This window comes from Choristoneura fumiferana, chromosome 6 (genome assembly GCF_025370935.1).
Source record: "Choristoneura fumiferana chromosome 6, NRCan_CFum_1, whole genome shotgun sequence".
In the NCBI taxonomy this organism is placed as follows: domain Eukaryota; kingdom Metazoa; phylum Arthropoda; class Insecta; order Lepidoptera; family Tortricidae; genus Choristoneura; species Choristoneura fumiferana.
Window position 1 is genome coordinate 3,227,531 of NC_133477.1, and position 25,850 is coordinate 3,253,380.

The 25,850-nt window shown below is 38.2% G+C and overlaps 2 protein-coding genes across 2 annotated transcripts; both read left to right on the forward strand.

The window, feature by feature from the left end:
- Window positions 1-11,838: 11,838 nt before the first annotated feature.
- On the forward strand, window positions 11,839-15,611 carry LOC141428522 (lipase 1-like). Its single transcript, XM_074088516.1, has 5 exons — window positions 11,839-12,039; window positions 12,921-13,122; window positions 13,483-13,853; window positions 14,722-14,874; window positions 15,180-15,611. Exons 1-5 carry the CDS (start codon window positions 11,890-11,892, stop codon window positions 15,564-15,566), a joined length of 1,263 nt encoding a protein of 420 aa, XP_073944617.1. The 5' UTR covers window positions 11,839-11,889; the 3' UTR covers window positions 15,567-15,611.
- Window positions 15,612-16,014: 403 nt separating this feature from the next.
- Window positions 16,015-19,547, forward strand: LOC141428576 (lipase 1-like). The gene is made up of 5 exons (XM_074088583.1): window positions 16,015-16,164; window positions 16,269-16,470; window positions 16,569-17,068; window positions 18,520-18,690; window positions 19,152-19,547. Exons 1-5 carry the CDS (start codon window positions 16,015-16,017, stop codon window positions 19,545-19,547), a joined length of 1,419 nt encoding a protein of 472 aa, XP_073944684.1.
- The last annotated feature ends 6,303 nt before the right edge of the window (window positions 19,548-25,850 follow it).

Sequence of the window (25,850 nt, forward strand, 5' to 3'; positions counted from 1 at the left end):
CTGGACTTTGCTTTTAAGATCAAAATTTCTGCGGATCAAAAAGCCAGGATATTTAATCAGTGCATCCTGCCGGTGCTCACTTATGGTGCTGAAACCTGGGTATTCACGAAAGACGTGATCAATCGATTACAAGTGGCCCAGAGGGCAGTGGAGAAGAAAGCTTCGGGATCAAAGAAAAGTCGCACACGTGACAAAACGAGTGGCGAGCTTAAAGTGGAACTGGGCTGGACATGTGGCCCGGAGTGAACAGTCGTGGTGCAAGCGTCTCCTAGAGTGGAAGCCATGGGGGGAAAAGCGACCTCAGGGTAGACCACAGATGCGGTGGAAAGACGATGTAAAAAGGTTGCTGGTTCAAATTGGATCCAAAAAGCTCAATGTCGCGACGAGTGGAAAAAAATGAAGGAGGCCTACACCGAGAAGTTTGAGAAAGGCTGAAGAAGAAGCCTTATATCGGTATCTAGAAAAAAAAAGATATGTCCATCTATTGTAACTATGTCACTTATAACTAGGTACAGGTACTTTTTTACGTTTTAAAAGTTGATAGAAATCCCGACCAAAATGAAACCATATTATCTATATCTTTACATTAATCCTTATCCAAATAAATTACTTCATATTCAAGAATGTTTCAATACTTATAGATCACTTTTTGAATTATTCTAAATAATCGGACATTCCACTCAAAAAATATTAGATACGAATTAAAAAAAAGCGTTCCGTTTGCGCGGGAAATGGAGCTGAAAAATGTTTGTGAGGTGTCCTTGTATAAGACCTTTTTTTAAATTTGTGACCGTGCGAAGCCGGGGTGGGGCGATAGTAAGTCTAGTACCTAGTAGATATATTGTTAGTTTTTTTTTAAGAAGATTTAGTGTTAGTTTGATAATTAACTTATTATTATTGTATTGTCATCGGTTCTTAATAACTAATAAGTAAGTCTACAGAGTTTAAATTAAATCTGACCGTTTAAAGTGGGTCAAAATCGAGTTCAAAGCAGTCGGTTACAAACAAACATACATGAAAAGCTAATAAAAGCGTTGTAAAATTGATGTAAATTGACTGCTAACAATAATATTATGCATTTTCAAATGCTGTAACGTCATGAATCTTATCCTAATGCTCCGGGAACTGCCTTGAATATTTTTGATAGAAAGCTGTAACCCTAAGTATTCAGTTGTTTTGATTCCCAGTGAATGCTTTAACACTCACCTGCAATACATTCTCGATCAGCGTAAATGCTGTAACCCACGTATGATATATTTTTTATTACGCCTAAACGCTGTAAGTGACATCGTGTGGATGAATATTGTTCCGCGTGTATGAAGTAATATACAGGACTCTATTTTATTCGTTTTTCGTGTCGGTTACAGCATTTGACGTACCATAAATAGCCAAAAATTGTAAAATTCCTACGCTGTCCAGAAACTTCTAAGCGTCGTAGAGCAACGAGAGTTACAGCATTCGACGCAGAAAAAAAAACTGAATCGAAATATGCAATAAAATTTTTTGGTAAAGGTGTGGGTTACAGCGTTTATGCTTTCTACCGTCGATATGTATATATTATGTAGGTATCACAAATATTTTTAGTGGTTCGAATAGATGCATCTTTTTGTACTTGACTGTACAGCAACGAAACGTGACCAACTTGTCCTCATGTCTGTTGGTTACAAATTAATCTGTTAGTTTTTTTTTATATGTTATGGCTCTGTCTATCGGAGGACAATGTTGCCAATTTCTAGTGGGTTTTGCCGTTGTACGAAATTGTGCCGTTGTATCTAGAAAACGAAACTATAAGAGGTAATGGTTAAGAGAAGTCTCTTCGTTCCATTCTCCATACAAACGTAGTCCCGGTCTCATTTGAAAACTAGGCAACAGAAATAGATGAAATTTTGTAAGTATGGACTAGATAAATGTGTAATATCAGAATTACAGGAGCTCAAAAGTCGACAAAAAAGATGTCAACTTTGCACGAGAATTACAGACTAATAAAGCATTTTTACAAAAATCGAAAAAACCACAGGCATAGAAAATATAATGAATATCTTGATTGTAAAATATCATTGATTTCTGTGTTATACTTTTCGTATAATATGAGGACAACGAAACCCAAAATTCAATCGCCCAAATCTTGAAAAGCCTACAGCTATCTCGATATAAAGTACGGACGTCGTTGCGGAAGGCATGGGGGACGGCTGCGAGCGCTTATGTCACGAGCGATAAAGACAGCAATATCCCAAACGAATACCTAACGCGGCCGCGCGGCCGGCAGGGAAACTTCTCTTAATGACCTAAATGAATCTGAATTCGCTTCGCTCCTTCACATGCTCCCGGTGTAACTCAAAGATTAGATGAAACTTCATCTTTTGTCTTCTAACAAAGGAACATGCACGTTTTCAGTACTAAGCAACACCTTACACTTCCCGAATGAATAAAATACCTGAGTCATACTCTTTTGAGTTACCTAGAAGAAAAGATTACGCGCCTTTCTATTACGAAATGGAAGATAGAAGCTGGGAAGGTATGCCCGATCTCTATCAGGACCTGTGTCGCTCGTTGACACTACATTTACGAAAGTCACGTAATTGACAGAAATAACCGTCAGCGAGCTTTTTTATTATTCGACTGGATGGTAAACGAGCAAGTGGGGTCTCCTGATGGTAAGAGATCACCACCGCCCATAAACATCTGGGGTATTGCACAAGCTTGTGTTATGGATACTAGGCACTGGATAAACATCTACTTATCTATATATCTAATACCTTTATTATTATTTATAATGCACAGGCAGCTTATAGCTGATGCGTGCATATCATTGTTCACTAGTGTAATTGTCTTCAAAGTACTTATCAAGTCTGTTTTTAAAAGTATTCACTGAAGGTGCACTGATCACTGTCTCGGGCAAACTGTTCCACTGTTTCACGACGCGTTTGCCCAGGAAATGGCGCCTGGGGTTGCTTGTACTTGAGAGTGCGTATCAGTTTCAGAGAGTGACCTCGCAGTCTCTCATTCTTGCTCCGTGTAAATATGTCACTTAGCAACGAGCAAATCTTATAATATACTTCGGGGAAAATGGAAACGGTTCCAATGATTTCGATTAAATTTTGCAATGTTGAGGTTTTCAGAGATGAAAAATCGATCTAGCTTAGACTTATCTCTAAGAAAATGTTTGTCATTGAGTTTTAGCCCGAACAAAGCTCAGTTGCCCATGTACTAAATACTTAAATGGATAGATATGCGTCAAAGACGCAGTCGCGGGCAAAAGCTTCAATAGTTAACAAATTTCCACATGAACCGTGCATATAATAATAATAATAATATAATAATAAATATCACGGGACAATTCACACCAATTGACCTAGTCCCAAAGTAAGCTTAGCAAAGCTTGTATTATGGGTACTAAGCAACGGATAAATATAATTATATAGATAGATACATACTTAAATACATATTAAACACCCAAGACCCGAGAACAAACAATCGTATTTTTCATACAAATATCTGCCCCGACGCGGGAATCGAACCCGGGGCCTCAAGCTTCGTAGTCAGGTTCTCTAACCACTAGCCCATCTGGTCGTCAAATATATCGAACTATTATGTACCTACAGGAACAATGTCGGGTCCATAGAACTAACAATATGCGGAATAGAAATATGACGTGAGCTAAAAGCGCTAGACGCCTATCTGGCTAAAAACCATTTATTTATTTTTCTGGACCGCTTATCAGACTGACGTGTATGAAGAAGCTAAATTATACATGGTACCTACTAATATATAACTTTAACCACTAAAAAAACCCTTTGGTATTGGTTTATTTTGGGCAGAAGGAGCAGGAGAGGCAGGGGAAGACAGAGACGTGCGTTTATCAAGCCAAAGAGAAGGTCAATGTAATGTCGTATTAGGAGCTCAAAACACTGACAAGAATCTTAAACATCTTGAGTATAATGATGGTGATAATTATTGGTCATTCTGAGCCGCCACCCGCAGCGGCTATTGGCCCAAAGCCCGCGGCGTCTAAATGATACCTGACGCCTGTATTCGTGAATGTTCGGGAGTGGACGTCCTCGCCCGTCGTACGCGACTTAAATTTACCATTAGAGAGGTCTTGACTCTCGCTCTGGGTCGTTTCTGGTGCAAAGGTTGTCTATCGCAGTCGCAATTCAACAGGGCAACACGGCAAGTGTATTGGGCATCTTTGCGCCGGGTATGACGCAGGGCAGTTTATTTGTAGAATATATATCTGAAATCATTTTTGTTATTGAAAATAAAGTGATGTTTGCGGTTTTAAATAAAAAAAAATATTACCTAATCATCATCATCATCAGCCGGAAGAAGTCCATTGCTGAACAAAAGCCTCCCTTAGAACACCACAATGAACGACACTTGCATCCACCGAGGTGGGAGGCCTGTCTTGCGGTTTCTGGGTCGCCACTCGAGGTATTTTCTCCCCCAACGGTTATCCTGTTCTTCGAGCGATGTAGCTCGCCCATTTGCCACTTCAACTTACATATTTTTCGAGCTATGTCGATGACTTTAGTTCTTCGACGAATTACCGTAAAAATAGTAACAAATTGATGAATTTTATTGAAATAGTATTAAGAATTAATAACGGTATTCCTCTTATTTCTAGCTCTATGGGGGTAAAGGAATCTGTGACCAAGTCCCTGATTCCGCGCCAGTGCCTTCGGAAAATCAATCGGACCCTTCGCAGGGCGAATGCTTATAGAGGTTTCATTCACACAACACTTAAAAGAAAGCTATGCGTGTACCGTACGACGATAAAAATAGATACGGATCCATGTCGGCTCCCATAATTGTTGAATAAGCATGCTATTTTTAAGTATGCTCCAAAATAAGCATGCTCAAAATAAACACTCCGATACACATTCCTTTTGATAGCATGCTCTCTGCCAGTTCAAAATCAGTGTTACCACGGCAATTACCGTGTTCTACGGCTTTCAGGCCGGAAAATCTCATACTATCTCTCTTTTCGCACATTCAACGGTAATAAATTAATTTACTTATAACAAATTCACTTTTAGTAACTTTTTTTTGCTTGAAACTCTCGTGGCACTACCAATACTAGCATGCTCATTAAGCGAACGCACACACTTGTTTTTTACCTTTCCCCCTTCCACCCCCGCATCAACTATCATGCTCTCTAATAGCAGGGGCACTAAAAAGCATGCTCGATAGTAGCATGTCCTGTACACACATGCTAGTAGGTAGCATTTGCTGGACAGTAGCATGCTCTCGTGCTACTAACGAGCATTTCTAACAGTAGCTTAGCGGTGGCGTGCAATGTGCGCCTTATGTACCTTAATAAATTTATACTATTCTTTTTTGAAATATGAATAACACAGTTTGGTTATAAGAATGTTCCTACGAAGTTACGACACTAAAAGTAATGACTCTTTTCTCCGTGGACTATGTACAAGTAGAATATATACTTATGTGTATTCCATGTTCGTATGTCAGGCATTTATCAACATACAGTAAGGGTACGCCTTGGTAACGCAGGTAGGTACGTTTAAGTAGGTAAACGTTAAACGTGGTGAGAGCTTGACTGTTTCAAAAATCCCAACACTACTATAACTTTTGTCTAAGGTGCCAACGGAACCCTATTACTGAGACTCCGCTGTCTGTCTGTCTGTCTGTCCGTCCGTCTGTCACAGGGCAGGGCATCTCTTGAGCTGTAATACATAGTTAGACACTTGATATTTTCACAAATTATATATAACTGTAGCCGCTATAACAACAAATACTAAAAACAAAATAAAATAAATATTTAAGGGGGGCTCCCATACAACAAACGTGATTTTTTTGCCGTTTATTTTGCTTGATATTACTAACGGTAACAGGTAGGCGCTTGAAATATTCACAGAATATTTATTTGGACAATCACTTCAAAAATAAATCATCATCATCATCATCCCAGCCTATATACGTCCCACTGCTGGGCACAGGCCTCCTCTCAGAACAAGAGGGCTTGGGCCGTAGTTCCCACGCGGGCCCAGTGCGGATTGGGAACTTCACACGCACCATTGAATTGCTTCGCAAGTTTGTGCAGGTTTCCTCACGATGTTTTCCTTCACCGCAAAGCTCGTGGTAAATTTCAAATGTAATTACGCACATGAATTTCGAAAAACTCAGAGGTGCGAGCCGGCAAAAATAAATAATGAAATTAAAATCAAATAAATTTTTAAGGGGGGCTCCCATAAAATAAATAGATTTTTTTGCAAATGTCTAATTTTGTAAGTATAGATAATGGTACGGAACCCTTCGTGCGCGAATCCGACTCGCACTTGACCGGTTTTTTATTAGGAATGCGTTTTTCTTAATGAAATAGGTTATTGCGTCCTCCTCTCAAACCTGCACCTTCTGAAGCTATTCGCGCCGAAGGTGTCCTAACCAACTAGACCACCGAACCCGACCGACCATTAAAAATCTTGATCACTTGATTGCGTCAATGCTGGCGTATGGTGTTATGAATCGCAACTAAGTATAAGTCAAGACTCCTACGTGCCAAATTGCATTAAAAAGACGTAAGAAATAATTGATAAATTTGCTGGATGACATATACTTTTTTTACATAACCCTAACCTAAACCAGACCTAAACTAAGTTAAGTATGCAGATTGAGAAGATTGCAGGCGGTAGGACCTTCCCGGATTGCTACAACCATCTTGCTCGTTAATCGTGCCGTGAAGCAGCAGTGCTTGCACTGTTGTGTTTCGGTGTTGAGAGTAAGACAGCCGGTGAAATTACTGGCACTTGAGGTATCCCATCTTAGGCCTCTAGGTTGGCAACGCATCTGCTATACCCCTGGTGTTGCAGATGTTTATGGCGGTGTTGATCTCTTACCATCACGAGAATCACTTGCTCGTTTGCCATCCAGTCGAATTAAAAAAAAAACTGGTTTAAAAACTACTTAAATTGAGGGATTCTCTTCTCGGTACCTTTGTCAACGGGGATCCAAAATAATTATGTACCTACCTATGTTTGTGAAGGGTTCTTATGTACTTCTTTTTATTACTTCTTTTTGCAAAGTTTGTACAATAATGTAGAATGAGGTGGTTAGGATAGTTATGTAAGTTAAAATAAAACTAGCGCTTCTCGCCAATAAACGTTGCATATTAAATTGTTTAAAGTTAAATAAATATATGTATTACATATATTATAGGGGGTTTACTAATGTTTCGGCGAATAACGTTTGGCAACCTGTTTCATTTCGCAACTTTTCATTTCCCAACTGTTTAATATTTCTGAAACTGTAAATATTTCAGGATTTTTATAAAACTAACCTAACCTAACCTAAAGGGTTCTACACGATGGCCCTGAAATAAATCCTGAAATATTTACAGTTTTAGAGTTTGCGAAATGAAAAGTTGCGAAATGAAACAGGTTGCCAAACGTTACGTTGCGAAAAGGTAGTCATCGATTATAGGGGTTTGGTAGGCCTCCAACAAGATGGAGTAACGACCTGGTTAAGAGCGCGGGATCGCGTTGGATGCGGAAAGCACTAGACCGGTCTGAGTGGAGAGCCTTGGGGAGGCCTATGTCCAGCAGCGGACGTCTTTCGGCTGACATGATGATGATGATGATGATTATGGAGGGCAATCGAGCAGGCGTGTCACCTGATCGAAAACAATCTCCGCCACCCATGGACGTCCATAACTTAAGCTGAGTTACGGATGCGTTGCTGGCCCTTTGAAAAATGAGTAATTAGGCTCGTTTTTTGAAGACCCCCAAGTTGTATCGCTCCGAAAATACTGGCGCAGGCGCTAGAAATATTGTCAAAAATTTAACACAACCTTATTTTTGTTATCTCACTGACTTACTGTATTGATAAATGATGTTCAGAGAATTTGTATTGTAATAAATAATGAACACTACAGACTCGCTCCGCTAATCCCCGACGTGTCCTGACTGCTGAGGGCAATTAATTCAGATCTCAGGATCACTATAACAGCAACAAACCGGGTAACAATTAGACAAGATGATTGATGGTGCAAATACATATCTCTATGATTGAAGATGATAAAGATATGAGCGTTTGTGCTTGGTATTAGCTTTATGTTACGTCCTTAAAGATAGTACAGGTTGCTAAAGGTAGGAATTTAGAGGTATTGTAGGGTAGAGGTAAAATGGTGGTAGTATTTAAATAAATTCCAGGATTTTACAAATCTCTGTGTTTTTTGAAAATTTCGGGATTTTATTCCGATTCCGTTTAACATTTGGTTAAAAAGTAGTATACGTTTCTAAAAAATACCTATCAAACATTCCTAAGATCTGTTTAGCCGTTTTAAGTAGCGTTTCTATTGGTTCATGAAAACACATCCTCGCACATTATTGGTGGTACGCTGCTTTAGAATTAAGAGCGTTTATACCTGCTGAGCTGGCAACGTTGCATTTTTGTTAGTTTTTCTCGATTATTCCATAAAAATTGAATGAAAATTAATAATGTTGTCTGATAGAACACTTCTTAATATATAAGTTAATGTGTCTACTCCAATAATTATTCGTTATAGACTTTTATTTTCTTTAAAAACCGGTCATAAACATTAATTCGTTTTTAAGGAATATAAAAGTCTATCACGAATAATTATTGGAGTCGACACATTAACTTATATATTAAGAAGTGTTCAATCTGAAAACATTTTTAATTTTTATTAAATTTTTATGGAATAATCGAGAAAAACTAACAAAAATGCAACGTTGTCAACTCACCAGGTATAAACGCTCTTCTATCTATCTATCTATCTATCTATTTAGCCTTTTTATCCTGAGCTCATCCTCTGTTGTATTGTTATAGAATATCTCTAAGCTCAGTGTGTCGCTTGACAAAGGCCTCCTCTAACATTTTCCACTGTTTTCTATCCCTGGCTACCCTCCTCCAGTTCGGGCCTGCCGTTAGCTTAAACGCTCTTAAGGAGTAATAAATAAACAATTGCACACAATCACGCAAAAAATATGTTTCAAGGAATAAAATTATTTCGTCGATTTCAGTATCAAGAGTCGAACCGAATCCGCTAATTTCAATGTCGAGTTTGTTGGTGGAAGCTATCATAAAACATAGTACCTTAAATAAATAGATTGCATTTCATTGTTTATTCTTTGAAAGCTGTACATTCTCAACACGGGATTGTTTGAGGCACTTGCCAATGTACGTAATTTGGCCGTCTAATAAACGAATCATCTACATAAACTTTTCATGTTATGTAGATAGCGTTCTTTTTCGCATACAAATGAATATTTGACTGTAAAAGAAGTAGTTTAAAACCGGAAAATAAAAAAACATCTATTTATTTTATAGAGACACTTGTTAACATTAAAACGGAAGAATTTGAACACGAAATAAAAAAAACTGAACTGAAATTATTAAATTAGAAATTGTTATCCATGCATTGCATGTATATTTCACATTTTAAAATGCTCGAAAGTGAATTGGAAGATATCGTTATTTAACTTAAGGTCGCCTATTGTTTAGGTACCTTATTACTAATGTTGTGTATCTATATATGTATGTATATCGGAAGCCGATCAGTGAGAAGTCACTATGACAGGTCTAAAATGCCATGAACATTCCGCATATTAAATGATATTGTAACGGATAACTCACTCTTAAACCGAGTTTAGCTCGACATGTTTCTGGTTATTTCGTAGCCCTTCTTCTCAGGAGCACGCGACTCGGCGGCTGCCGCAACACGCACACTACGCGCCACCCCGAAACATGTCGAGCTAAACTCGGTTTAAGACGTGAGTCATCCGTTACAATATCATTTAATATGAGTGAGTTTTACGGTAGTTTCATGTTCAAAATTACATACTTATATAGTAAACTTGTCATTGAATACATATTTATAGTAAATACATATTTACTCTCCTATAATGAACACTGTCGAGTGGCTCAATAATGCCATGTAGTGACCGTATAACATGATCCACCTCACTCTACGTAGATGATTTTTCAATAACCATTCTATACTTTAAGTCCCCTTTAAAAGGGTTAGGTATCTTTTTAACCGTCCTGCAAATAACTTTTTAAAGCTCGAATAACACAGTCACGTTTCAAAAGTTAGTCCTGATCACGAATTCTCCAGTCGTATGTTGATCGAACTCCGAACACTGGGTGCTTTGAAATATGACCTTAATGGAAAAACTTCAAGACGAGTCACCTTCCTGATTGGACCTTTGCCACCTTTTTGCCTTTTAGGAGATATTGAAAATGACACTTTCGGTCGTATTTTAATGCAAGAGATCCTTTTATAGTACCTTTTTACAGGACAAGAAAGATGATCAGGCACTTGGGTTGGTTGTTGAACAACTGCTCATAAACTCCAACAACATTAGATTATTTGCAGATACGTTACTTTTCATCGATGAAATGCGTCGATTTTGAGTATTAAACTCCAAAAAGACAAGCAAATTTGCGTCACTGTATTTAGACGCGGCAATATGCCAGGTAAACATTAAAAAAATCCGAGTGACACAGTGACTGTATACCTAAACCTTAAATAATTTACATAAACCCTTTTGATACATGTTGCCAATGCTCTTCCCACTTTCCTATGGCACTATAAATAGTATTATCAGAAACTACACTATAATAAATACACCAACTCCATCTTATTTCGTTTCAAATTCAAACAATGTCAATATCACCTTTGTTCTTTGTTCTCGGTCGTAACTGAATAAGTTTCCAGCGTAAATCTATATTCAACAAGGATTGGCTGCAGCCGGCCTTGTTTAACTTTGCGAGAACTAGATGGCGCCTAACGTAGAGGTAACCAATTCAGGTTTCTCCCAACTTCACTCAAAGGGTGAAGAAAAAAAGTATCGTCTCATTGGTGAAATGCGTCATGAAAGTTTTTAATGACAAATTTTCGTAGTCTGCGCGAAGTGTGCATTTTACTTGCATATCAAGGTGTTCATTTCATGTTACGTTTCACTAGTTGTAATGTGCGTATCATAATATAGGCCAGAAAGGCCCTACATGTAGAGTTCAGAGTGGGTCCATTTAGGAAAAAACGGTCTGTTTCATGGACTCAACATGTTTTTAGGCATTTATAGCTTTCATTCAAAAAGTGCCAAACTGGCCAAGTGCGAGTCGGACTCGTGCACCGATGGTTTCGTAGAAATTTCGTGTTAACAGAGCCCCGCTCCCGAGCAAAATGTATGCAGCGTCGAGTCACTCTATGTAAATTTTGATCACGTTGATGTAGCCGGTTGTTTTTTTTGCATCTTTATGGAATTGCAGACTTGAATATTTGATATTAAATTAAGCTTGATACCTGTAATATTCCTGAGAAAACGGGCAGACAGAAGTGATCCTATTAAGGTGCCGTTGCTTGAGCTGCGGAACCCTAAAAATAAAGTATTAGACCCGTATTGATTTAATTCTTTTTAGAACACTTTTGCTGAATCACAAAAAGTAATTAGGTAGAGTTTGAAATGACCCAGGCGACTAGTCAAACTTTTAACTAATTCCAAATCATTTGCATTATAAGCGGTAATTTTAGATTTCCTCTTTGGGCAAGGACTGGGATACTATATTTTGCTAATGTAAGTATGATTCGTTCGAAAACTAGTAGCAATAACTTCAATTCGATCCAGCGCGAGCGCACATTTGTTTCATGCGTTATTAAACTTAACATATTTTTTTGCGAGCGAAGTTGTTTTTTTTAGACAAAAATACTTTCCAGTTTTTTTTAAATTAAAGTATACCAAATCACGTAAGCATCGTGTATCACGCAAGCACGGCTAGGAAATCAACGTTTCCCTACGATAAAGTAATAATCCGCCTTATCAATCGTCGATTCGGTTTCCGATTGTAATTCGAGAACATCGGACTAATGATATCTCACAATAGTAGCGCATTCGTTGGTTTTATATAATGTTTCAAGTGACGCTTGTTGGAGCAGCCCTTATTGCTGTGGTCTTAGGTGGTAGATCACCTCACGCCGATCTGGTAGACCAGTTTCAAAATTCTCCAGATGGCTCAAGATTCTCCACTGATGTCTTTGAAGATGCCAGACTTGACATAGTAAGTACAAATAGAAATTGTCTTCCTCAACATTAAACGGGTGATTAACAGCAGGCACAATGCAGAGTTAAAAAGCTCTTCGAACCAAAATGACATCCAGAAGTCCAGTAGTTATTTCATAATTACAAGCATTAAACACTTCTGATAAGCACAAAAAGAATATTGCAAGCAATAGCGCTTATATTGCCCTTATGTAGTTAGTAGGTATAGTATTCCATTTGCCCGCGCGCAGCGGTTCGTTTCATCTTTCATAATCAACCATACCAATATTGTTTTCTTCCTCTGATTTAATGTATACAGGGTGTTTTAAAATGAATCAGAAATATTTCAGTACTAGTTGGATTAGCGTGACTGAATATATAAATATTTTTATGTGAATTTTTGATTCCCATTGTACTTCTCACTATTTTGTACCTTTTTCTGTCAAAATTTAAACCTAAAATTGCTAAAAGAAGCGGTAACGTTTCGTGTGCTCTACTTACCCCATTTGGGAATACAGGCGTGATCTTTGTGTGTGTGTGTGTTGTGTTGTAGTTGCGCTTTAGACGGTGTTATTTGAACATTAACTAAATGGTTGACAGCCGGTTATATGGCACGTGAGGTATCCCATCTTAGGCCTCTAGGTTGGCAACGCGTCTGCAATACCCCTGGTATTGCAGATGTTTATGGGCGGTGGTGATCTCTTATCATCAGGAGACCCACTTGCTCGTTTGCCATCCAGTCGAATAAAAAAAATATATTTGTCAAGCACAATAAAAAAACACTGCAAAACATTTACAGAGGTATTCAGTTCAACCACCTAACCCAACCACCTGGTGAAATATTTTAGTTTTTTTTAAAAGACGCCGTATATTCAAGCCGCCTCACCGTTTTTTTTTCAGGAAGGTCTTTTGAGAAAATACCAGTATCCATTAGAAGCCCACACTGTGGTGACGTCAGATGGCTACATCCTGACTACTCACCGGATCCCCCACGGAAGGGACAGGAACAACCAGCCGGGACCCAGGCCAGCTGTCCTGGTCATGCACGGTCTTCTGTCCTCGTCTGCTGACTTTCTGGTGTTGGGGCCTGGAAATGCCTTGGGTATAAGATTAGATAATCTTAATCTAAAACAAAAGCCTCTTGGTATCATGATAACAGATTAAAGTTACGGTTATGTTGACCCATGAAACGACAAACTAAACATTTTAACAGTTAACTTAAATTAAATATTTTAGAAGGATGTATTCGAATGTAACAGTGTCGATTTAGGCAATTTTTCAAAAAATTATAAAAAGAACTAGGGGCCCATATGAGCACTTAAATAAATATTTGGTAGGATATCATAATAATGGTATTTATTATTTAAGATAACATTGAGGTGATAACAAAAAGCACCATTGGAATGGTATAATCATACCTTGCAATACTGTAACTATTCTCTAGAAATTTCTCTGCCCCTAGGTTATATTCTCGCTGAGGAAGGCTACGACGTCTGGCTCCTTAACGCACGAGGAAACACCTTCTCCAGAAACCATACCACCTTGGACCCTGATAGACGAGGAGACTCCGAATTCTGGATGTACAGCTGGGACGAAATAGGCCGCTTGGACCTGCCAGCATATATAGATTATATTTTGGAGACTACTGGGCAAGAAAAAGTCCATTACATAGGTCACTCTCAAGGTGGAAGTTCTATCTTGGTTTTGACATCGATGCTTCCAGAGTATAACGAGAAGTTCATATCGTTCCAAGGTCTTGCTCCAGCTGCATATTTCCGCCATAATGAGCAGCTCTTTTACGTTGGCCTGTCCCCGTATGAAAGAACATTGGACGTGAGTGAATTTGATTATACGCTTAATTTTAATAAGCTTTCTAGTAAATTACTGTTTTTTAAATTTTGAGAGAATTTACTCTTTATTTTATTTCTTTAGCTACCTAGAAAAGCAGCAATAATCTCTTAATCGCAATGCAGAAAATGATAAGCGATACCAGACACTACAGGGTCTCATCAACCGTCATGTTCTGCATTGTTTCAATGTAAAAATGATATAATTTTCTTTATTAAACATAACTTTCTAACAATAATTTAAATTAAAAAAGAACTATATACAATTTTGAACATGAAACTACCGCGAGACTCACTCATATTAAATATAATGACCCGGATAACTCACGTCTTAAATCGAGTTTAGCTCGACATGTTTCGGGCTAATCCGTAGCCCTTCGTCTTCGGAGCAACGCGACTCAGCGGCTGCTGCAACACGCGCACTGCGCGCCGCCGCTCTGCTCGCGCGACTACCTGACGAAACTGACACCGGCACACAACTACCCGCGTTTTCATCATCATTACAACTGTCAACTATATACAATAATTAAAATTAAACTAAAACTAACCTACTTACAAATAAACCCCCCCCCCCCCAGATCACCGTCGCTGCTCATTGTGCCCAGAAGGCTGGCAGCATTGCCACGTTGGATCGCGAGGATGATTCTTTGCCCAAAATAGCTGCCAGCCCGCTGGTCACCCGTAGCATGTAAAAGATTATTCAATTACTTGTACAAATCTGTATAACACTTATCGTAGCGTTTTGCATACGGATTAAGAGTTCATTGCTCTAATAAATAACGCCTGTAGTATTGATGAGATCTCTCCTCATGTTGCTGGTTTTAAGTTTTATGTAGCACCCACCTTTGTTTTAGGCCGTCGCCCAGCAAATAGGCATTGGTGAAGTGTTGGGTCAGAGTGACATCCTCTCCTTCATCACGTTCAACTTCTGTCGCGATGGTTCAGCGATACAGCCCATTTGTAGGTTTTACTTCGTTAATGACCAAAACGCTGATTATTTCAACTCGGTAAGTTGTTTTGCTTGTATTTTGATATTTATCGATGTCAACCAACTTTATTATTACGTAAATATCATTCACGTTCATTTACGTTTTTAAGAAGATAAAACACGTAATTAACTTAAAGACTGTTTAAGTTTATGACTATAAAGTATACATGGTCTGGAATAATTTGCTTGTATGTAGCAATACAAATTCCAAAAAAACGTAGAGATATAGGAATATCTTAATTTAGAACAGACTACCAAAAAATCCATCCTCTTACAATTTAGAATTATCTCAGGAGAAAATCATCAATCCTTGTTTTATTGCAGACTATGCTTCCCGTCTTCCTCGGACATGCACCAGCCGGCGCTGCTTTCCGGCAAGTCCTCCACTACGCCCAAAGCATTAAATTTGGCACCTTCAGCCGCTACAACTTTGGCTCTCTGCAAAACCTCTACATTTACGGCAGAGTCACTCCACCCCCTTACGACATGAGCAAAGTCACGGTTAGAACGTATCTACACTACGGACTAAATGATGCTGAAACTAATTATAAAGACATTTTGTTCTTATCAGAGGTTTTGCCAAATGCAATTGCGATACAAGCACCCAGATCTTCTTTTACGCATTTCGATTTTGTATGGGGCGTGGACGTTAAAGAGCAAGTGTTTGATACAATGTTGGAGATGATGAGAGAAGCTGAAAGACTTGACTGATTAACAATTAAGGTATCTTTCAATTATATATTTTTTAAACTTTTTTTGTATTGATCTTTTTATTCATTCTCTCCCCAAAAGCTGTTGAATTTATAAAGTCATTATATCAACACAAGTCATTAAAACGGAACCAAGAATGAACTCCATTATCGTTTTGGAGAGAAACTATATGTGCGAATATGCCTTCGGGTTCAAGAATTTGAAGCGTTATATTAGGAAAATCCTATGTGATCTTAGTCTGTGAACGTCTGTTTGTTTGTAATATCTTTGACGTTAATTAATTATAAAAAATAAATAACAAGTATTAATTAGGGGATTAACAACGTAAGATAAAAGTAATCTCCTTTATCGTGGACATTGATTTTGCAGCGTCAGATTGTAAATTTAAATTAACTAGAGATAATATAATAAGGTCACCGATGGCAGGAAACTAGTCTACTAGGAAACAATGTTTCGGGTTGTGCTTGTTGGAGTGACCTTGTTTGCTGGTGTCTTAGCCGGTCGATCACCGCATGCCAACTTGGTCGATCAGTTCCAAAATTCTCCAGATAGCTCAAGGTTCTCTTCTGATGTGTTTGAAGATGCCAGACTTGATATAGTAAGTACCTAAATAATGTAACTCTCGTAAACGTAGCAAATTTCTAGTTGAAAACTGCAGTTGCATTATGGTACTTGAAGTTATCGTAATGTAACATTTTTTAGGAAAGCCTCATTCGAAAATACCAGTACCCCTTCGAAGCTCACAACGTAGTGACATCTGACGGCTACATCTTGACCGCTCACCGGATCCCACATGGCAGGGACAGGAATAACCAACCTGGCCCCAGACCAGCTGTTCTAGTTTTGCACGGACTTCTGTCATCGTCTGCCGACTTCGTGACATTAGGTCCTGGAAACGCTTTAAGTACGTGACGGTATCTTTAAAAACATACCACTGACCAATGAAAATCAAAGCGTTCGTTTAACTTAGTTAGTATTTAATATTTTTCAATCTTTTTGTAGGTTACTTTCTCGCAGAAGAAGGGTACGACGTTTGGCTTCTCAATGCACGAGGAAATACCTTCTCAAGAAACCACACCATCATGGACCCTGATAGACGAGGAGACGCCGAATTTTGGATGTACAGCTGGGATGAAATAGGTAGCTTGGACCTGCCAGCATATATAGACTATATTTTGGAGACTACTGGCCAAGAGAAAGTCCATTACATCGGTCACTCACAAGGAGGAACTTCTTTCCTGGTGATGTCGGCATCGAGACCCGAGTATAATGAAAAGATCATATCTTTCCTAGGTCTTGCACCAGCAGCGTATTTCCACAACAACGAGAATACGTTTTTTCTTGTGATGTCCCCTTACGAGAGAGTTTTAGACGTGAGTACAATTTCAAAAAAGCTGATCTTGCTTTACAATTTTTTTTTAATTTCCCTGAATATGATCCAGCTTCTGCAATCGATCCACTTACCAAGCTACTTAGGAACCAGATATTTTAGAACTCACGTCGTTTGTCTATAAAAGATGTGATAAAAGTAAATTTCTCTGGCACTATATACTTATTTATTTGACTTCGTGGAAAAAATAAATAAATATTACTTTGTTAGTCCTAAACAGCAGAAAACCTGCCTATACCTATGATTTTATGACCTTTAACAAACTAGAAACCTACCCAGGTTGTGTCTGATATAATGCTAAATTTAACTCGACTTTTCGGCTATAGTGGAGGTCATAAAAACTGAGTATAAGGAATTATAAGTGTAAACTGTAATTTAAACATATTATTCCAGAGACGTCTTTTTTATGGCATTCGTCATTTTGCTGGTTTAATGAGATTATCATTTAAATTCGGGATTTATGCTCCCTTGATAATGATTAGTCACTGGTGTTTTATCATCAAGGACATCTTGTTGTTTGCTGTTTTTTACACTTTCACGCACTTTAGCCCTGAACAGAGCGTGGCGAAATTTAGTATGGAGATAGTTTGGGACTTTGAGAAGGACATAGGATACTTTCTATCTCAGAAAGTTATGTAGTTCCCGAGGGCGCGAGATAAACGTATTCTTTGCAGACGCTAAAAAGGATAGGATGTTTTTTTGAAACGCCAGCTTATTATAATTTTAACGTACATACATTTGTACGTACATTTTTTTCCACTCGTAAGTTGCTATACCTACTCTTGACAGAATGGTCGTTGTTGTCGGTTGTAGTGCACCTTCATGATGACTTTTTTGAAAAAAATAGTGTGGTGATTCCCAGAATTCCGGCGGAACTTTATTATGGGGTAATTTTGGAAATCTAATTCAAAAGCCAGATCTAATAGTTAACGCGAGCGAGCATAGCCGCGGGTAAAGGCTAGTCAGACATATTTTCTGCCTATTTAGACCGTGATTACCTTTATCTAGGTCCCGATATTCTAAAAGCGTCATAATCACGGATAGAATAAAGAATATTGATAGTAGTATTTGTGTTGAATTATCGGATGCTCGTTAGAGGTAATCAAATCAACCGACGCAAGTTCCTATTTAGCACTCTGTGGAACCCTATCGCGGGGAGCCTCTGCTGTCGTTATCAAGTTTTTTTTGATAAGTGCGGAAAATGTTGACTGTGACAGGATCCTACCGAGTACTAAATAGGAACTTGTCTGGCTTTAACATCCCGAAAAAAAACATCTAGTAGAAATTTTGTCTTATCAAACTTACTAGGTGCCAGAATGTCAGTATGTCACTATGTCAATATATTCCCTGATACTGTAACAGGGATTCCTAGCACAGTATAATTCTAGAGCCAGGCATTCTTTTTGTTATAATTTCTTATACTTTTTTTATAATTTCTTATACTTTTTTTATAATTTATTTGCAGATTAATAAGTTCCATTGAATTGTTAGTAACAAAGCACTTATAAAACTACTTTAGCATGACAATATTAAAATACAATGAACTTATTTCATTTTTTTCATGTAACAGTTTTTTTGCAGGCTTTGGCAAGTCAACTAGGCATTGGTGAAGTGTTGGGTCAGAGTGACATCCTCTCCTTCATCACATTCAACTTCTGTCGCGATGGTGCTCTAACACAGCCACTTTGCTTGTTGCTTTTTGTGAACGACCAAAATGCAGATTACTTTAACTCGGTAAGATATTCAAGTCGCTAGGGAACACTATGATATTAACATCTCCATCCTCAAGTACACCACTAAGACTCATCAAAATACTTGATTGATTAGGGTGTTACTTTGCGGAGTTTGATCGATATCAAGGAACTGTATTATTTTCATCTTAATAATCCTGTACTAAACACAAGATAGTTGTTAAGTGTCCAATTGTATAATTTAAACTAACAAAAAGCTATTGTACCACAGTCATATTGCCCTGGTTTTAACTCTGTTTCTTTGCCAAGAATATAGTAAAAGAGAGCTCGTGATGTTTTTTTAGCTCCCGAAACAATTTTATTGTGTGTCAAATTCAATCTTTGTACATGAACTAAAACGAATTACTTTTCTACACCACAACCTTAAAAAGTGGCACGAGGAGTGTACTTAACTACATTTATATAGTGTAACTATATCTATATTGTTTCCATACTTTATTCCAGACAATGCTTCCAGTCTTCCTCGGACATGCACCAGCCGGCGCTGCTTTCCGGCAAGTCCTCCACTACGCCCAAAGCATTAAATTTGGCACCTTCAGCCGCTACAACTTTGGCACTCTGCAAAACCTGTACATTTATGGCAGAGTCACCCCTCCCCCGTATGACATGAGCAGAGTCACAGTTAGAACGAATTTGCACTACGGACTTAACGACGTCGAAGCTCATTGGAGGGACATATTATTTTTATCAGAGATTTTGCCAAATGCCAGAGCGATACAAGCACCGAGGCCTTCGTTTACGCACTATGATTTTATATGGGGAATAGATGCTAAGGAACAAGTGTATGAAACGGCGATAGAAATGATGAGAGAAGCTGAAAGACCACTGATTATTAAATAAGATTTTGTATACCTAATATATGAGTTTGTTTGTTTTGACCACCGAAATACCCTATAAAATCATACCCCACCAATGTGATTTCAATTTATGATTAGGTACTTCTTTCGATCGCTTGTCTTTGATATCCACCACCTTGATGGCTGGCAAGGTAGTTCGGTGCAGAACTTCTTACCATGCATACTTTATAATAGCTTAAAGAGGCATAGCATTGCTTTATGTTAAAAAAACATAAATTGTAAACAAACACACAACATAGTCAAAATACCACGCAAAGGACTTATCACGCTAACACACACGAGTAATATTTACCTCGACGTTTCGGCAACATTACAGTCAAGTGGCCGTGGTCACGAGTAGATTGTTATTGAGTCTAGAGTGACTGTAATGTTGCCCAAACGTCGAGGTAAATATTACTCGTGTGTGTTAGTATTGATAAGTCCTGTGCGTGGTATTTTGACTATGAGTGAAAATCACGAAAGATTTAGATATAATAAACACACAACACTTGCAGACCTTACGCTTATTATGACATTGTTTAATCAATCTATTCAAGTTTAGCTGTAATATAAATACACCTTTTATATTGACGATACTTTATTTATCATTCATTACACTGTCATAAGATCTCTATTCATGTACCAAATTTCAAGCCAATCGGACTACGTACGAGTATGTAGTAGTGGATTAAAATTGAGGTGAGAAATTGGTTTTGCTACTTTACTGTAGTGCTGCAGTACTTTACAATAAGTGTAAATACAATGGATTTATAAATATTATCGCACACGAGTTATCTTATCGACGAAATATATTCAGTTATCAGTTAAATTAATTAATAACAAATTATGTGCCGTCAAATGACGATTCAATTGTGTATTCTTTCCACAAACTGATAAACAAATTCAAAGTACGCATGAAAGTTTATGTTTAAGAGTTGAGATTTTGCAGAAGTCCACAATTGAGCCGGCCACTCACGCTAGGTTATAACGTGGTTATAACCGATGGTTATGCCTGCACAGTTATTAATTTGTGCAGGCATAACCAAAAAAAAAATCTAAAAATTTGCATATTTCAAATTTTGCTTGCGCAAGCAAGGAGTCATTTTGTACACACGTTCAGTATGCCTGCACAAATAAACTGTGCAAGCATAACCATCATCGGTTATAATCTAGCGCGTGTGGCCGGCTTAGCAATTAATTAAATGATGTTTTATTAGGACGCATTTAAAAATTATTTACAATAGCTTACATATCATGTTGGTTGAAGGGTTTAGGCATTGAAAAAAGGTGGCGGGCAGCAACTGGACTCTAACTGCCCAAAATAGATCGGAGTGGAAGAGGTTGAAGGAGGCCTACACCAAGAATTTGGTAGAAGAAGGCTGAGAAGAAGAAGAAGAAGCTAACATATCATTTATAATGTATAAATTGTTGAAGTAATATGAATGTTGGTAGTATATATAATTACATAGCATTTAATACAAGGTACATAAAATTGACAAAAATATTATACTTGTGTGCATCGAAAAGTAAAATGACCCAACTGCAACTTTACGAGGTGAATCTTGTATGTATGTGGCGAGGACGCCGTAAAAGCGGATAAAATCGGATACAGGCGGCTCAAAGTGGTTGTAACTAGTTGTAACCGGGTGCGACCGGATACGGGTGGCTTTACGGATAAGTAATGGAGTGGGAACGGAAATTTGAACAGTGAGTTTGTATTGTTTTAATTATTGTTGTAGATCGAGGTAAGTAATTGTAAACAATAGAAGGGGTATTATTTGACGTATAAGGCCACCTATTGCTTACTTTGTATTTTTTTCTCTGTGTATCTGTTTTCTGTATCGCTTACTATTTCTGGTGTACAATAAAGGCTCTTTGTATTGTATTGTACAATTATCTAAAGGACTGAAGTGTTATCTGCACTCCTCTGATTATTGCTGGTGATGTAGTGGTGCATACTAACTACCGAGTAGCCCATTTTCTTGCTTGCCACCTTTGTTTTATGTAGCCCGTAATAATGTCCCACTACCTGGCAAAACCCCCTCCTTTCCTCCGCCACTCTTTCCTGTCCTGAGCATGCACCTGCCAATCGGGCTGAAATGCGCTCAAGTCGTCCCGCTATCACCTCTTGGGTCTGCCTCTGCTCCTTTGGCCAACCCTTGGCCATCATGCTTCGCACGTCGCACCTTATATATAACCTTTAAATGACGACGTACAATGTAAGTCCCACATTTTGAAAATATTTTTGAGATTTCGCGGCGCAGGGCGCTGCCATTCTCGGTACTTTTACCATTTAGCGTCCTCTAGTTGCCGTAGAAGTCGCGACCGTGGCAAGTAATTTAAACAAATAAATCCATTCTGATATTATAAATGCGAAAGTGTGTGTTTGTGTGTTTGCATGTTTGTCCGTCTTTCACGTCGAAACGGAGCGACGGATCGACGTGATTTTTGGCATAGAGATAGTTTATGGGCCAGAGAGTAACATAGGTTACTTTTTATCCCGGATAAATGCGCAGTTCCCGAGGGATTACCGCGCGATAACCGAACTTCACGCGGGCGAAGCCGCGGGCAAAAGCTAGTAGTTAATAAATAAGTGCTCTGCTCACAGGCCCCGTAGGGAGTGATCGACGTCTCACAGACATAAGGACGGGGTTAATGTACCATCAGCTAAATAATTGGTTTATCAATTTTTTACAAGTTCCTATCAAATTAATGTCACTAAAGTCGAACTTTCAAGTTGACATACACGTCCATTGGCATTATTGTTTTGTGACATGCAAATAGCATGCAAACGATTATCAACTTTAGAGTAGTAAACCACATTATATTTGGCTGATGATGTTACAAACAATCTGTACGTCTCTTGCACGTCATCTCGGTGTTTATGTACTTACATGAATCTACCTCTATAGTGACTCCCGGAAGCGACATAATACGGTATTTGACAACTCCTGATTTTGCCATATCTTAATATTATTATGAAAATATAGATATACTAGCGAAGAGAAAATTTAAATCGGTTGAAAATTGGATTTTTAGTGTTTTTTTGAAAAAATATGTAGCAAGTATGGCGGTACAGGCGTGTGACGTCACATGCCAGTATGTCTTTCTCTTGAATCTCAATTTCAAACCTTTATAACTTTGTTATTTGTAAAGGTAGCTTAAAAATTGTTTTTCTATTCGATAACAGGCATTGTGTAGTTTTAATTTATAAAACATATACAAAATAGTCAAATACCGTATTGTTTTAAAAAAAGTGAAAAGTTCAATTTGAGTTCAAATTATGAAACTTCCTATCTACTTCTAAATACTTTAGGACAAGGTTTTCTGTATGGAGGGTGGCAATGAAAAACTTTCCTTGCAACTAGTGAATAAATAAACGGATTATCTCAATTCTCAAACAGAGTTTGCCCCCGTTTGTTTAATCATGAAGCTGGTATTTGTCCAGAACTTTGAGGAGCGCTCCCGACTGAGCAGTTTTTGTTGTTTAAATAATCACCGCCATTTTAACTTTTTGGTTAGCGTTTTGGACGGATGGTGGAAGTTTTGGTGTCGAAGTAATGGTTCTGTTTGCTGCAATATTAACGGCGCGGGGAGTGTTTTCTTGAGAGATCATTGCGCGGCCGTTTTTTTTTAAATTAGTTTGAACAAGATTATTTAAAGTTAAATTTTATCAAATTATTGCAGCCGTGAGTTGAACATTTGGATGAAAAAAAAATTACAAAAAAAATTACTGTCAACTAAAAAAACCAAGATTACATTGACTCCTGTAAGCATCACAATATGCAATTGCTTAGCGACCGCCGTGACTGCGCAGATTCTGCCTTGCTATTTAAAATCCTGCATTCTACAGGCGTGCTTGTGAATACTTTGATGAAAATGAAACACTCAAGGACATTGACATATTTAACTGCACGTTAAAATTGTACAATATTTATAGCGTTCCTTTAAAACGTCTTTTTGACAGCTGTCACTCGGCTGTCACCCGCCATCTTTGATCTCTCTGCGCTATACCATTGCCCTGTACTGTACTGTATCAATTAAGAGAATAAAAAATATAAAAACAACAGTTTTTTATTAAAATATATATTCAAATACGGAACAAAAATCATTAAAAGAAGCGTTTAAGCAGGGTCCTGTTAGCTCCAACTGTTAACGCAGATCAAATTGATAGTTTATTAAATAAGTAGTTTTAGTATATATCACTGTTTAATAATTAAGAAAATTACAGCTTAGAGTAAAATCATTCACTCACATGTATGTATAACAGTTATAATTAGTAAACACGCATTGTATAGCAATAATGTATTCCATCTCCTTCAGTTAATAAATTACTGTTTGCTTGACTGGTTGCTGTGTCGCGTATTTTGTTAACGTTAAGGGATGTTGACACCACCAATCAACTGACGTACTTTTTATGAGCTGTCAAAACTCAATTCTCCCATAGAGTTTGAATAGAAATAGCAACATATGAAGTCACTTGTTTGCCAACTATCAACTAACTATTTATTTGTTTTAAAGCAACGAAAATCGAATTTTGCAGTTAATCGAAAATTAATCTGGTTTCCAGGGCTAAAATAAAGCGTTGTTTTTTACTGGAGTCGTATCTTGGAATTATTTTTTAATGGCGTCAACATCCCTATTGAGGAAACCATAGGTCTATTTTTTACTCATTGTGTTATGGTTACTATTCTACCAGTGTGAATGTTTGTTTCTTTGTGAATAAATAAAAAAAGAAAAAGAAAATAAACCGTGAAAAATACTTCTTTCTCTGTGTGATCGGTTAAACATGTCGCCGATTTTTCTAGTTCTTTACTTCGTAATCCAACTAGTCGTCACCCGCGACTCCGTCCGCGAAAATTCGGTTGTCGCTTTCCCGCGGGAACTATGTAATTTTCCGGGATAAAAACTATTTTATGTCCTTTCCCGGGAGTGAAACTAACTGTATACCGGATTTCATCTAAATCGGTTCTGCGGTTTAGACGTGATGAAGTGACAAACGAACAAACAGACTTACAAACTTTTTTTTATAATAGTAAGTAGGATCCACGTAGGATGTGATAATTATGTGTAGGTTACATGGTATAAAATTCATCATAGTATAAAATTAAGTAACTAATATAGATAAATACTTATTACATATACGTGCATATGCAGGAAAAACGAGCTAAAAAACGATTACATTTTAATCCGCCCGGATTGCTACCACCATCTTGCTCGCTAATCCTGCCGTGAAGCAGCAGTGCTTGCACTGTTGTGTTTCGGCGTGGAGAGTAAGACAGCCGGTGAAATTACTGGCACTTGAGGTATCCCATCTTAGGCCTCTAGGTTGGCAACGCATCTGCAATACCCCTGGTGTTGCAGATGTTTATGGGCGGTGATGATCTCTTACCATCAGGAGATCCACTTGCTCGTTTGCCATCCAGTCGAATAACAAAAAAAAAGGATTTAGTACATTGATTACGATTACATTACCAACTGATATTAAATATAATGACCCGGAAAACTCACGTCTTAAATCGAGTTTAGCTCGACATGTTTCCGTTCAACATGTTTGTGTTCGTGAGTTATCCGGATCATTATATTTAATATGAGTGAGTCTCACGGTAGTTTCATGTTAAAAACATTACCAACTGGTTTATACAGTACTTAACTCCTCTCTGAATCAAGTAAGTAGCAGTCAACCTATTTTATTATTAGCGGCTGAGTTTACTAATTCTGTTTATCTATTTTAAACTAAATCTCTAACATTGCAAGCTACATCGGATTCGAGATCAATTTATCCGTACCTAAGCTCTATTGATCGCCTAAAGCCAGAGAAATGGCAGCAATTTCGATAATTCTGTTACCAGATCGATCTTTGGAATTAGAGTAGTGTTTACCGTTGGCTGGGCACGGGAAATGGATGTGACGGAGATGAAATTAGACAATCCGCACCGTCTGAATTAAGGTCACCCGAACAGCACTGCCTCGGCTTTCGGCATCTACTCGTTGTCAACAGGTGGTCCACGGGTGGACGCCCCGCGTTTGCAACCAGTGGACGTCGCGTTGTCCATGAATTTCCTAGTAGTCACTATGGCGGCGAACAGCGGGCTATCACCGAGTGATCCACACGCCGTCCGCGCGTGGCAACCTCGCGAGTGAGGCGATCCGGTGACGCTACGCCACGGAGTTGATGTAGTGAGCGCATACCCTTACAAATCCATATGAAGAATACTAACCGCTCGAGGCAAGGCGATGCTGGTTGGGTGCCGGGTGGCTGTAATGAGCTGTGACTTTAAAACTGACTCAATGGCTGGGTGAAATT

What these genes read in the sequence shown, in the direction of transcription:
- LOC141428522 (XM_074088516.1), top strand. Translation starts at nt 11,890, where the DNA reads ATGTTTCAAGTGACGCTTGTTGGAGCAGCCCTTATTGCTGTGGTCTTA. An exon ending in AAGATGCCAGACTTGACATA is followed by an intron (nt 12,040 to 12,920) that starts GTAAGTACAAAT and finishes TTTTTTTTTCAG; the next exon opens with GAAGGTCTTTTGAGAAAATA. An exon ending in ACGCTGATTATTTCAACTCG is followed by an intron (nt 14,875 to 15,179) that starts GTAAGTTGTTTT and finishes GTTTTATTGCAG; the next exon opens with ACTATGCTTCCCGTCTTCCT.
- LOC141428576 (XM_074088583.1), top strand. Translation starts at nt 16,015, where the DNA reads ATGTTTCGGGTTGTGCTTGTTGGAGTGACCTTGTTTGCTGGTGTCTTA. An exon ending in AAGATGCCAGACTTGATATA is followed by an intron (nt 16,165 to 16,268) that starts GTAAGTACCTAA and finishes AACATTTTTTAG; the next exon opens with GAAAGCCTCATTCGAAAATA. An exon ending in GATATTTTAGAACTCACGTC is followed by an intron (nt 17,069 to 18,519) that starts GTTTGTCTATAA and finishes CATTTTTTTCAT; the next exon opens with GTAACAGTTTTTTTGCAGGC.